Genomic DNA, 12,969 nt, shown 5'->3' with positions numbered 1-12,969 from the left:
TATGTGCAATTACAATTACATTATTATTACAATTACACCATTGCGGGGTTTGACCTCTTGTATAAAATTGATTATGACGCTGGTAAATCAATGTAATTATTGTATACTCGTGTGAATAGAAACCTTATTATAAACACTTCAATTAGTATTAACTACTAACCAGTAATGTTACACAATGTTTTAGATTTATATAACACTAGCTGCGCCCCGCGGTTTTACACGCAGTGCTCCAATCTTGTTGGTCTTAGCGTGAAGTTAAATATAGCCTATAGCCTTCCTCGTTAAATGGGCTATCCAGTACCTAGTTCCTGAGATTAGCGCGTTCAAGCAAATAAACTCTTTAGTTTTATAATATTAGTAAGTATATAATCTAGCTGCCCCGGCAGACGTTCTGCCTTGCCTTTATCATTCACAGGTATGAAAAATAGATGCTGTCCGATTCTCAGACATTTCAAACACAAAAATTTTATGTGAATCGGTGCAACAGTTTTGGAGGTATTAACTACAAAGACCACATAAAGGAACGAGTAATTGTTAGAAAATAAAATTTAATGCAAGTAAATTGGTTATTGGTTCAATATGTTTTATTTAGCCTTAATAAAGATACGGGTTAATTGTAACATTATTTAAGGTAGATAATTTTGATGAATGATAATAAATATCTTAAAATATAGTGTTTGTCGTGTAGGGCATTTAAAACCGTCAAACAAACGTTAGTCTAGTAATTTCAAAATATTTAAAAGAGAAGATAAAATAGTGTATACACTATACATAATACACTACATATATTTTTATCTTCTTATTTTATCTCTTCAAGCATGCTTCAAGCGCAGAGTGAACAGGTGCCTTCTAGTTTTGCGCGTTCCATCTACATCTCAGCTTAATATCAGGCGAGATTGTGGTCAAGCGCTTCCCTATTCCCAATAAAAAAATCTAAATTAAGAAAAACTTAACGTTCACTTAACATTTCTGATCATTACCTGTGTTTATATTTTTATCCATTTAAAAAATCTAAATCGGATAGCATTCACAAAATTACATACATATACCCATATATATAGGCATTTCATAACAAAATCGTAATCTCATTTGTAAGGTAATTTGCGAGAGAATTCTCGAGCATTTTCTTATTATTTTCGTCTGCGCCCTTTACCCTGGTGACAATGTACTGATTAAAAAAAGTCGTATAATTTGAACATGCGTGGATCCATCGCCATTTTCTGTGTAGATGTGTGATACGAAATAGAATTGTTTTCAAGATTAAAACGTGGAAAAAAGGGTTATTATTATAATGAAAACAAAAATCCCGACTGTTATTACCTATTAGATATGTAATTATTCGTTTAGTTCACGACAATTTGATACATATTTAATAATAATAATAATAATATTTTAATTCCAGATATTTCATCCATATTTGTGTTAGTATACATTAATCTTAGAAACTATGTTAGTAATACGATTATAAAATTAAATTCCATACAAATTAAATTCAAACACAGATTAAAACCATTAAATATTATTCAAATTATCCATTATCCAATTATACTTATTGCATACAATGTAAATATGTCTACATATTTAAATATGTATCAAATTCAAATAAAAAAAATATAATTATTACATTGAAAACTTTTAAAATACACGATGAAACTCCGGATTAGTTTAGTTGTTTAATTTAATGGGTTATTTTAATATGTATTTTAGAATCGATAAAAGTACAATTTTGCACCAACATTATAGTTCAGGATACATCGCCCATTTTTGCAAGTGACTACTATCAAGCTAATTTTCCGTTTGTAGCTTTATTATGATGAGACGCCCAATAATTAAAAGTCTGCTTCGCTACTGCATATGCACTTGGGGTGGTATGGCAAAAACGCATTTAATTCAAGTTGAACGAGCGCAACGCTGTCTCATTAAAGTTGCCTTGAAACTTCCATTTAGATGTCCTACCACTGCAGTTCTCAAAGAAGCACAGGTGCTTAGTGTCCGCAAATTATTTTTCTTAAATATTCTACAGAGATACCATATCAATACCGTACCCACGCTTCAAGTAACGAATAAACGGATAGATCGATGCCCTGTACCTGCTATTAAAAGTAAATTTGCTAGCAAATCATACAGAGTACTAGCTCCTCGTATATACAACAAGTTGAACAATATTAATGTTAAAAAGCTAAATAGGAACGCCTTCAAGAAAACGGTTTTATCATGGCTAGACGACTATGATTACGATGGCATAGAAAATCTCCTTATCTCACAAGTTAAATAAATTATTATTAATGTAACTCAACTCACCGTAATAATACAGATTACACAACATGTTCACTCGTTACCCAAATAAGTTAAACACACACTCCCACAAAAACTCAAACACACATCCACCCACACTCACTCACATACATGCACATACACACACACGTACACACACACAAACACACACACACACACACACACACACACACACACACACACACACACAAACACTCACACCACACATTCATTGGGTTGGCTAACCCCCTTTTATTTTTAATTTTTGCCTTTGTATAAATTTTCTTTTTGTTTTAACCTTTATCTAGACCACAATGTATTAAGGGAAGGGACTGGCTTTCTTAACACAGGCTATGCCTAGCAAGAGAGCCAGAGCCTCATATTCAATATTGTATATTTTAAAGGTGAAATAAAGATTTATTTTATTTATTTATTATTTATTATTATAATTTCGTGTACGAAAGTCTCGATTGTGGTAGCTAACAGAGATAACAAGGATACAAATTTTTGATTTGATGGTTCTCAAATATTTATTGAACTATTAGAATTAAATAATTTAAATAAAATCAAGGACGCTATCGATATTAGTATTTTGGAAAAATTTGGATCTAATTCACGTTTTCAAATATTTTCATTTACATATCAGCAAGGGCATTAAATATTATTTATATAATTTTAATGAATATTCTTCAAAAAGCCTTCAAAAGCTTTTTGAATAAAAACAAACAACTGAATTAATTAATTAAAACATAGGCTTGTCAATTTACACTTAATATTATAAATCTGAAGAGTTTGTTTGTTTGTTTGAATGCGTTAATCTCAGAAACTATTGCTTCGATTTGACTCTGATTTTTGAAAAATTCTTTCAGTGTTAGATAGCCCATTTATCGAGGAAGGCTAACAGTAGCAGAGCCACGCGGGTGAAACCGCGGGTCGCAGCAAGTAATATTCTAAGCGACCTTTCATCCGTCTTCAAAAAAAGGAGGAGGTTATCAATTCGGCCGGTATGTTTTTTTATGTATGTACACCCGATTACTCCGAGGTTTCTGAACCGATTTACGTGATTGTTTTTTTGTTCGATGCGGGATGGTGTCGAATTGGTCCCATTAAAATTTTATTCGGATAGGCCCAGTCAGTAGTTTTTATTTTATGAGCATTTTTGTCTGTAAATGTTGCAAGTGCAAGTTTGAAGTCGGTTGTTTTTAACGCAGTTATCACTTGTTTCCCATTAAATACTAATTAAATACATTAATATCGATTGGAGAGTAGGTAGTAGTTTGGTTTAAACCTCGAATACAAGTACAAGGATCGATTTTTCAAAAAAATAAAAATAAAATATGCATCTGATTTATTTAAAAGAGCAAGAATATAAATATGAATGTAATATTCATTAATTATTAATTATTTTGTTTTCAACATCGAAATTCGTGATTTTACTCTTAAAGCAATACTAAATAGATTAAGGCATTTGGGATATTTTAAAGCGTAGGAAAATAGCTCCATATTTTCCTAGGTTTTTAATGAGGCAGGGAAGCCACATAGTCTAGCATATAGCTGCGGGAACTCTGGTGCGTTCTACTAGAGATCCCGGAGTCCCCGCTACCATGCTTTGGGTTTGGCCGTCGAGGAGGTTTTAGTGGTTAAGAATCCCACATGCTCTCTTTTTCCCCCAAAAGAGAGTATCTTTTGAAGATTTCCTCCCCGTTACCAAAAAAAAAGGTTTTTTAATAACCCATATATCTAGCTTACCGCCCGCGGCTTCGCCCGTTTTGTCTATAACCTAATAAATTATATACTAAAATCTTCCTCTTGAATCACTCTATCCATTATAAAAAACCACATCAAAATCTGATGCGTAGTTTTAAAGATTTAAGCATACAAAGGGACTCAATGGACAGAGAAAGCGACTTTGTTTTATACTATGTAGTGACAAATAAAAAAAGTAAATAGATTTTCTTTAACGTATTCATACAATTAATTTGTTTACCTACTTACTTGATTTAAAAATGTCTACTGACGTAGAACTAGTAACTGTATTCAGACAATTATTTATCAGTTTCCATAAATTTTCCATTCATTATAAATAATTACCCTTCGTAATTATTCAATTCGTAATATAAAATGGAAACATAATTTTTTTTAATTATTAGGATCGCTATTACTTAAAACATCCATATAATTCGTAACAGGTTTTTAAATTAGACGCATGTGTAAGAAAATAACATTATGTAATTAGAAAATTTTAATATTATTTTTTCAAAGGGTCAAAAAAATTTGAACCTTAGTAAAATATACTCCAAGATTCTTCCATTATTTAGTTATACTATCCTTAAGAAGCTGTTTATCTACCCATCACTACCAAAATACCTATTTTTTTCATCTTCATAGTAAATAATGACTAAAATCTTTACCTACTAACTACATTTTTGTTTTACCCTTCCGTAATTATAGCAGATTACCTGTTTTCCGACCCCTATGTCTCAATATATTTTGGTAGAAATTAGGCATTGTTATGAATTTGAATTTATATTGAATGCCGTCCTACTTAACCATATTTACTTAATCCCTTTAGAATATTTACACAACTATTTTTATCACAGTTATCTTTCAACAGAATTATCTTTATCTTATGACGTTAATAATAGGCCAGAAAGAGTCGGCAAACATGTTGACTGTTGGTACTATATTTCAGCTCTTACTGAATATCGCAAAACTAACGTTTACTAAATAATAAATGTGAGGTCTGTTAAATATCTTAATTCTCAAAAGTCAGTTTAAATAATCTTCTTCTATAATATAAAAATGAATCCCAAAATGTGTTGGTAAGCGCTTACCTTGAGAACGGCATAACCGATTTCGTTAATTCTTTTTTTATAATATTCCTTGAAGTTCGAGGATGGTTCTTATGTAGAGAAAACGTGAATATGTACCACGGGCGAAGCCGGGGCGGACCGCTAGTTTCCTATAAAAATCCTCCTATGATTCAAGTGTCGAAACTACAAAGGCAGTTTCTATCAACATCCGAATATTGTCTCTAAATACAACAGGATACGTATCAAAATTGAAAAACATAAATGAAAATTCCATGAAATTATTGTTAGACCATAAATATTGTAACATATTTTAAACAAAATTAACCTCGCTCCGCTGGATTTTCTGGTTGTGACATGGTAAAAGGAATTGTTTTATACAGTCCCGGCTTTGCAGATTCACTGGCAAAGGCAATACTCATAATAGATGAACATTTGAATCCCTGCTAATGATACCTATATTGTTTCACTGAATTGTTATTAGTTCGTACTTAATTTCATATTTGTACATGTATAGTTCGTTAAATATTTTTTTGTTTATATGTTTTTTATTCAGTTAAATTCTCGATGGTCGAGTTGCCATTTAACATGTTTTTCATTATAGTGTGGAGAGGAAATCTTTTTATCTTAAGAATGTTTCAGAAGTAAGTTGGATACTCTAATTTTCTGTCTCTACTACTTTATGTATATCAGTAAACATAATGAAATCTTTCCACATATTTTTAAAATTATAAGTACGTACTTGTGGTAAACCAAGAAGCACGATATATAATTAGCACATGAGTTATTAAGTGTTTGTGTACTGTAATTAAACAACGTTTAATTACTTTTATAACATAGCAGTAAAGCATGAAAATAACGTGTGTTTATGATTTTCATAAAGCCGTATTATGATGCCAAATCAAACATGAGTAATTTAATTAATGAGTAGGTAACTATTTTTTATAGTAGTTACATTAATTATTCATTCGCTTGTGCATATCTATTTATATGATTTTTGAAAGTAAGATATTATAAAGGGATAAGAATATTTCGCAAATAATAAAAAAAAAACTTAAAAATATATCTCACCTGACAACGCAAACACCACAACAACAAGCAATAATCGGAACATCGCACAAAAATAATAACAATTATATTAAAATCGCGTGTATATCTTATACTTCGTGCACAGAAATGAAACTGGAAATCGGCGCGAGGCAAAACATCCGTAAAATAATGACGTTTCACACCGTACGTACACGGTCACGTTCGGCGAACGGATTCGAACATTTCTCTGTGTTTTATTTCTTTTTATACTGTTTATCACACATTTATGCGGGTACTTAATGTATTGCTTTAGATAATAATACAGAATTTAATCTATAGTTTCACACTATTAATGTGGCCATAACCCTATTAAATTGTGAACTCTCTTTTGAGATAATATGTTTAGGAAACAATACTTTTGTAGAATTGCTCTGTCAAATCATGAATGATAATACGCATATAATACGACTTGCACTTGACCTATTTTAGTTATCTGGCAATACTTAATGCCTAACAAGGTTATTTAATTTTTAATAATATGGTCTATACTCTATTAAAATAAATTACGCATTTAACAGAAAATGGTCGATATTCTGTGTTAAACTACCTTAAATTGCGTCGAAAGATCATGTCCTACTGCCTTCATTTCTTTTTGAACACCTTGTCCATTATAGTAATTAGTATCACTTGAAACATAAATAATCTGGTATTAACAATGCAGTTATACGGGTCATATTAGATCTGTTTGTTTTACAATTTTTATGGCAAACGTTGCAGAACATTTCTGCTTTGATTTAATATTGATGGAATGCTTATTGAGATATATAGAGCTAGAGCTTATATAGAGAGCATACACAATATTATCTGGTATATTTTGTCTATTTTTAAAATGGCTTTGTTTTAAAATAACGAAACTGACTTTAGCAAAATATCTGCCTTTTAATCTATACTAATATTATAAAGCTGAAGTGTTTGTTTGAACGCACTGATCTCGGGAGCTACTGGTCCAATTTGAAAAATTCTTTCGGTGTTAGATAGACCATTTATCGAGGAAGGTTATGCTAGGCTATATATCATCACGCTACGACCCACAGGAGTGGATCCACGGGGGTGAAACCGCGCGGAGCAGCTAGTGAAATGATATCCGTCCAAAAATTTAATCAGAACTCTACATTTTAATTTTATGGAAAAAAAAAACAGTTTCTAGCTCAGTATCTTAGTGTGTACGACCACTCCATGAGCAGAACACGCGGACCGGTTTTTATATGATTGTTATTTGAAACATTTAGACAAGAATCTTTTTTGTTATGCAGAGTTCACTGTATTTGTCTGTAATCGTCAATAATGATTGTTTCTATGCGGAATGATACCACAGTTTACTAGCTAACCGCCCGCGGCTTCGTCTTCCTTGTCTTAAACCTACTAAATTATATTCTAGAACCTTTCTCTTGAATAAGGTACTCTATCTATTAAAAAGAAACATCAAAATCTGTTGAGACAGTTCAAAGGTTTCAGCATACAAACAAACACAGACGGCGGAAACCAACTTTGTTTTATATTATGAAGTGATTAAAAAAAATTCTAAGTGTTGTGTAGCTAGCTAATTCTTTTCAAATATTGGTTATTAAAACTATAGACTTAAGTTAATTCGAATATTAATTTATTACAATAGGGAGGCGAAGAGGGGAATTTTCTGCAATACTCGAGCGTGGCAGTTTAAGATATGAGAGATACCTTAGACCTAATAGAACAAACTTTTTCACTATTTAGCTCTATATGTAGTGACGCGCGCCTAGGATAGACGATCAGATTAGTAAAAAAAAATCGATAGTCTGAAATACTCGAGCGCGTCAGATTAAGATATTGGGGGTTGATTTTAGTGTTTTAAGACTAAATTTAACTAATCTGACCATAAGTCCTTGACGCCGCCGAGTTATAGGGTCGCGAACTTGTAAAAAAAAAAACGTTAATCCGGCATTCTCGAGCGCGATTGTTTTTATTCTTATTTTGAAGAATATAATCTAAAACTTACTAAAAATACAAAATCTGCCGGTTTCCGCATGACGGAGGAAGTCTGGAGGAGCCATTTCGTCTTCCGGAAAACGCGTTGCAGCATATATGTCACGCACTTTACTTTTTCCAAAAAATAAACAAAAAAGGTAATTTTATTTTACAAAAAAAGGGCTCTTTTCATTTTTTTCCAAATTTAAACCTTTTTTTACTTGAAGCATCATAAAAACTCAAACTCCCGGTTTTTTGAGTATATCTCGAAAACTGAGGGTGTTAAGAAAAATTGATATGAAATAACGGTGATAAAAATAAAGAAACCCACAATCCTTTTTCGGTCAGATAAAGAGAACCCACCAACATTTTTGTCAGATTAAGAAAATATGCTTTCAGGATACCGAGATAAACCTCCCCTATGAAAATCTGACGCGCTCGAGTATTTCAAAAGGACTTTTTTTTTCTGCATTTTCAAAAATTCATCGTAACTTATCGTCATGCCGTAATCGTCAGTTTTTTACGGGGAGCTTCCTTGGGGCCTACTTAACACCCCTTCCGAAAATCTGACGCGCTCGAGTAAATTTTTTTTTTGTGCATTTTTGACGAATTTATATGCCTAGCCCCACCACGCAAACCGGCAGATTAGTATACCGTTGTTATCAGAGGCACTTTGGGCATACGTAGTATGAATATCTGACGCGCTCGAGAATGCCCAAGTAACTGTTTTTTTTTACATTTTTGAAAATCCGTACACGCCAAACCCACCGCTAAAATGGTTTTTACCATAGAAGCTTTTCTTTTCGAAATTATTTTCTCTTTCGATTTTGATAAGTCTCGACGACGCCGTTGAATTACGCCATTTAGCTACCTCGCCTCCCTATCTATACAAAGAATACATTAATACGGAAGCCTATATAAATAAAAACGTCGCGTAACGCCAAACGTGTTAGTTACTAAGCGCAAAACTCAAGAACGGCTGGACCATTTAGAGCATTTTTTTATAATTTCTTGCATAAAAAATTAGAAGGTTTTTATGGAAGAAAATTAAAAAAAAAAGATAGAATATATAAAAAATACAGTACGAAGTCACGCGACTTCGTACTGTATTTTATAAGTAACCTAGGATAAGATCTGAAAACCGGTTAACATACAACTATTATTAATAAAAGTGTACCATGATATTAAGTTTAATAATAAATAATAATGTGATGCAATTCTATACAATTATTCGCTGTTTGTCTTGGTTTCACCGAGATAAGTCCGTCACTCAGGAAAAATTTATTTCCTATAGAAAGAATTTTTAAATATTTTCACTATTAATTAATTAGTATTCCAATTTCTTTGTTATATACGAATTGGAGGAAGTAATTGCTCTGTAAAATAAGTATGTCGTCGTCGTGAGTGTGAAATATAAAATATAAATATAACTACTTAAATATAAAAAAAACCTTTCTTTTTAAATAAATCTTTTTATAAGTACTTTGATGATACATAAATATAAACCTGATTTTAAAAGATATACCAATATAGATACAAATTCAACCAAATGAGCTTAATTAGTGTAATCGTTCCAATTAATAACATCAATTTTGGGAAATATCAGCATATCACTTAATTAGTTAATGAATGTTACCATTTATACGAAAATTTATAATTTCAATGGGAAATTACCATATTTTAGAGGTAATATTAATAATTGATGTTTGCTTTATTACTAGATTAACGATTGACAATATTGTAATAGGCGTATGAATAGATAATATTAACAATATTTATTAGTACTTAAGGTATTATAATTTTTCACAATACGTATTATAGTTGTGACGGTGCCCATTTGGCCGATGACATCTTCTCGACTTGACCAATAAAATTCTTAAGGTTCAAATTAACATTATCAAAAAACATAATCGAACTTTTTCAAAAAGAAAAAAATGAGACAACATCGGATGACTTCTTATGGCCCACCCTATATACAGGGTGTCCCACTTTTGCTAAGTTCAAAGGAGGTTATAGTTTTGCATACGCTGAGTACGTAAAAAATACTTATTAAATTCCAGATGCAGTTATTTTTTCAAATGGATGAATTTTTTTAAAACTCTATGTGTACACTGTACACCCAATACAAGCAACCCGCTCAACTTTGCTACCAGCACGTGACCTATCGTTTAAGATTTTGTTTTCATAGACAAATTGCTCACATTAGAGAAGCGATATATGCCGGCTGCGCGAAGCTAGAGAAGAAAACATGGATTTCAGGAAAAATTTAGCCAAAATTTTTTGATGTAATTTTACGTGATCAGTATAGGCAAAATTATAAGTCCTTTCGCGTCTAGTATACAAATAGTGGGACACCCCGTATAGTGTAATACATAATATATTTTTGGTTTGAGTAGGTACCTTGAAATTATCATTTATCAACACCTTGAACGTAAAAAGTACTTTATCTTTATTTTATATTTGGCTTTGTATCACAAACATACAAGAATATAATTATTAAGGTTAACCGAAAAAAGTATATGGCCTAAATAACCTTTCCGATGATACTTTTAAAGCTATGCAGTTTTTAAGCACGCAAAGTAGGCGTATCATATTATACGTTTCAATATAAGAACATTTTCTATGCCTCTTGGCTATTATTGATTGGAATGAAACTGAAAAACATTTTAGCATATCTAATAATAATCAGTCAGTTAAAATAACGAAAAATACATAGCCATGTATGTAAACTCAAATGTAACTATATACACTTAAACCACACAGTACTTTATATAGGAAGCTAAGATGGGAAGTATTAAATAGGTTATCCATTGATAACCTATTTATAGATATTATGTACTAGTAAACTATAAAAAACTTTATCAGTAAGTGATGAAACTCGCCCTTAATTTCACAACAAATTATTATTTGTGAGCTTGTTATTTCTAATCTAGGATAAAGAGCGTGTGTGCTGGAAACAAGAGTCAGACGTGAAACTTCTTTGGCGAGATTCAAAGATACCAAAATCGTCACCTTACTTCATGACGTGACGGTATACTCTCAACGCGCCTAATGTAGTATCTCTTCACTACATAGTATAAAACAAAGTCGCTTTCTCTGTCCCTATGTCCCTTTGTTTGCTTAAATCTTTAAAACTATGCAACGGATTTCGATGCGGTTTCTTTTAATAGATAGAGTGATTCAAGAGGATGGTGACAAAGCGGGCGAAGCCGCGGGCGGTAAGCTAGTCAAAAATAAAAACCGGTCAAGTGCGAGTACCTATTCAATATAAATTTCATCCTGATGCCTCCACGCGTACCTTATAAAAGGAGTCTTGACAGACAGACAGACAGACAAATTGACAACAAATTCATCCTATATGTGTTCCATTTTTTCCTTTTGAGGTTCGGAACCCTCTATATATTTAGTAATCTAGCGAAATGCATGAATGCAGTTTCATATAACATTAGATAACTGTATTTTCACAATACCCTTGCTGTTATCTTATTTATTTCGTTCAAAGAACATAAATAACGTTTAATGTGTGCGGGTGTTTGATTTCCTCGTGTATGTGATAATGGCGATGGGGTTATAAATACTGCATTGATAAGACACATTCATCCATACATAATATTATAAATGCGAAAGTAACTCTGTCTGTCTGTTACTCAATCACGCCTAAACTACTGAATCAATTTTCAAGAAATTTGGTATGGAGATATTTTGATACACGAGAAAGGCTACTTTTTATCCCGGGAAAATGACGCAATCCCGGAAATCCCACGGGACCGGGAACTATGCGAGTTTTTCTTTGACTGCGCGGGCGAAGCCGTGGGCAGAAACCTAGTTGGTAATACATAATACATATATTGTAGGAAAGTAGGCTTGTGAAGTCAATCGCGATATTAGATCGTCTTTTTCTGTTGTATTTATTGTAACTGCTGGGAATCGTATTTTAATATGATGGTATTTCTTTGAATGCTTGCCTTAATTTACAAGTTTCATTTTTGCAAATTCAGAACCTTATGTAGAGCACAATTATTCTCATGTAAGATTTGTACAGAATGGAAAATAATATTTACATTATCAACAATGTATGTATAAACCTAAGGTATAAAGAAATGAGAAAAAGTAAAATCACGTTACACGATAAATTAAATACGCATTACTCTTCTATAACCGAAATAAAGAAGATAAAAACTTACCAGATTTAGCTGCACCGTGAAAAAAAGAAATCATTTATTAAGTATGGTATATACCTACTGAAACATTTTAATAATAGATTTTGCGCTACCAATAGAATATATCATATCTATATTTCCATAGATAATGGTAGACAATCACCACTGTTTATGAGCATTTACAGAATAAGGACCTGACCAAATATGTTATCAGCTATTAAAAGGAAGACGACATAAGTAAAACTGAAAAATATTTCGATATGCCTTTCATTCTAAACGCCTACACTCTTCTTAAACTACATCTCATCTAACATCGTTTGAAATACGTAGCTATATTATACACATATTTAGAAAAATCGTGTTAAATATTAAATTGTCTGTAGATCACTACATTCATCCTCATATAACTTATACCGCAATACCTACAATTTTTATTGATATAATAGATAATGTCTACCTCAAAACCTAAATTTCTCTTCTATTTTCTATGAATAAAATTAAAATTCGCTAAGCAATAATTAATAATAAAATTGACTCACCTTCCATTTTCACGTACAGTACTGAATGAATGCCGTCACCAACTATCTTCAGCTCGGAGAAGCCATATAGATGCCGCTAATTGCATTATCTAATATCTATCTATTTTTATATTCACAAGATTACCTACAATGTGATATTAAATTACGTATTAAATA

The 12,969-nt window shown here is 31.8% G+C and overlaps 1 protein-coding gene across 3 annotated transcripts in view; it reads right to left on the bottom strand.

The window, feature by feature from the left end:
* The window catches only part of LOC123705561, a 61,757-nt gene extending 48,905 nt beyond the window's left edge, over nt 1–12,852 (bottom strand). Inside the window, exons 1-2 of one of the 3 annotated variants that reach the window (XM_045654400.1) lie at nt 12,814–12,852; nt 12,299–12,307 (exon numbers count right to left, since the gene is read on the bottom strand). In XM_045654400.1, the coding sequence (XP_045510356.1) occupies nt 12,299–12,307; nt 12,814–12,820 (16 nt within the window). In that variant the 5' untranslated portion in view covers nt 12,821–12,852. Of the gene's footprint in view, nt 1–6,155; nt 6,335–12,298; nt 12,308–12,813 lie in introns of those variants that run through there. The other 2 variants (XM_045654401.1, XM_045654397.1) reach the window with 2 other exon arrangements.
* Nucleotides 12,853–12,969: the final 117 nt, after the last annotated feature.

The sequence above is a fragment of the Colias croceus genome, chromosome Z (assembly GCF_905220415.1).
Source record: "Colias croceus chromosome Z, ilColCroc2.1".
NCBI classification, from domain to species: Eukaryota; Metazoa; Arthropoda; class Insecta; order Lepidoptera; family Pieridae; genus Colias; species Colias croceus.
Note: the sequence above shows the minus strand (reverse complement) of the source record. Positions and strands in the feature narration are given on the sequence as shown.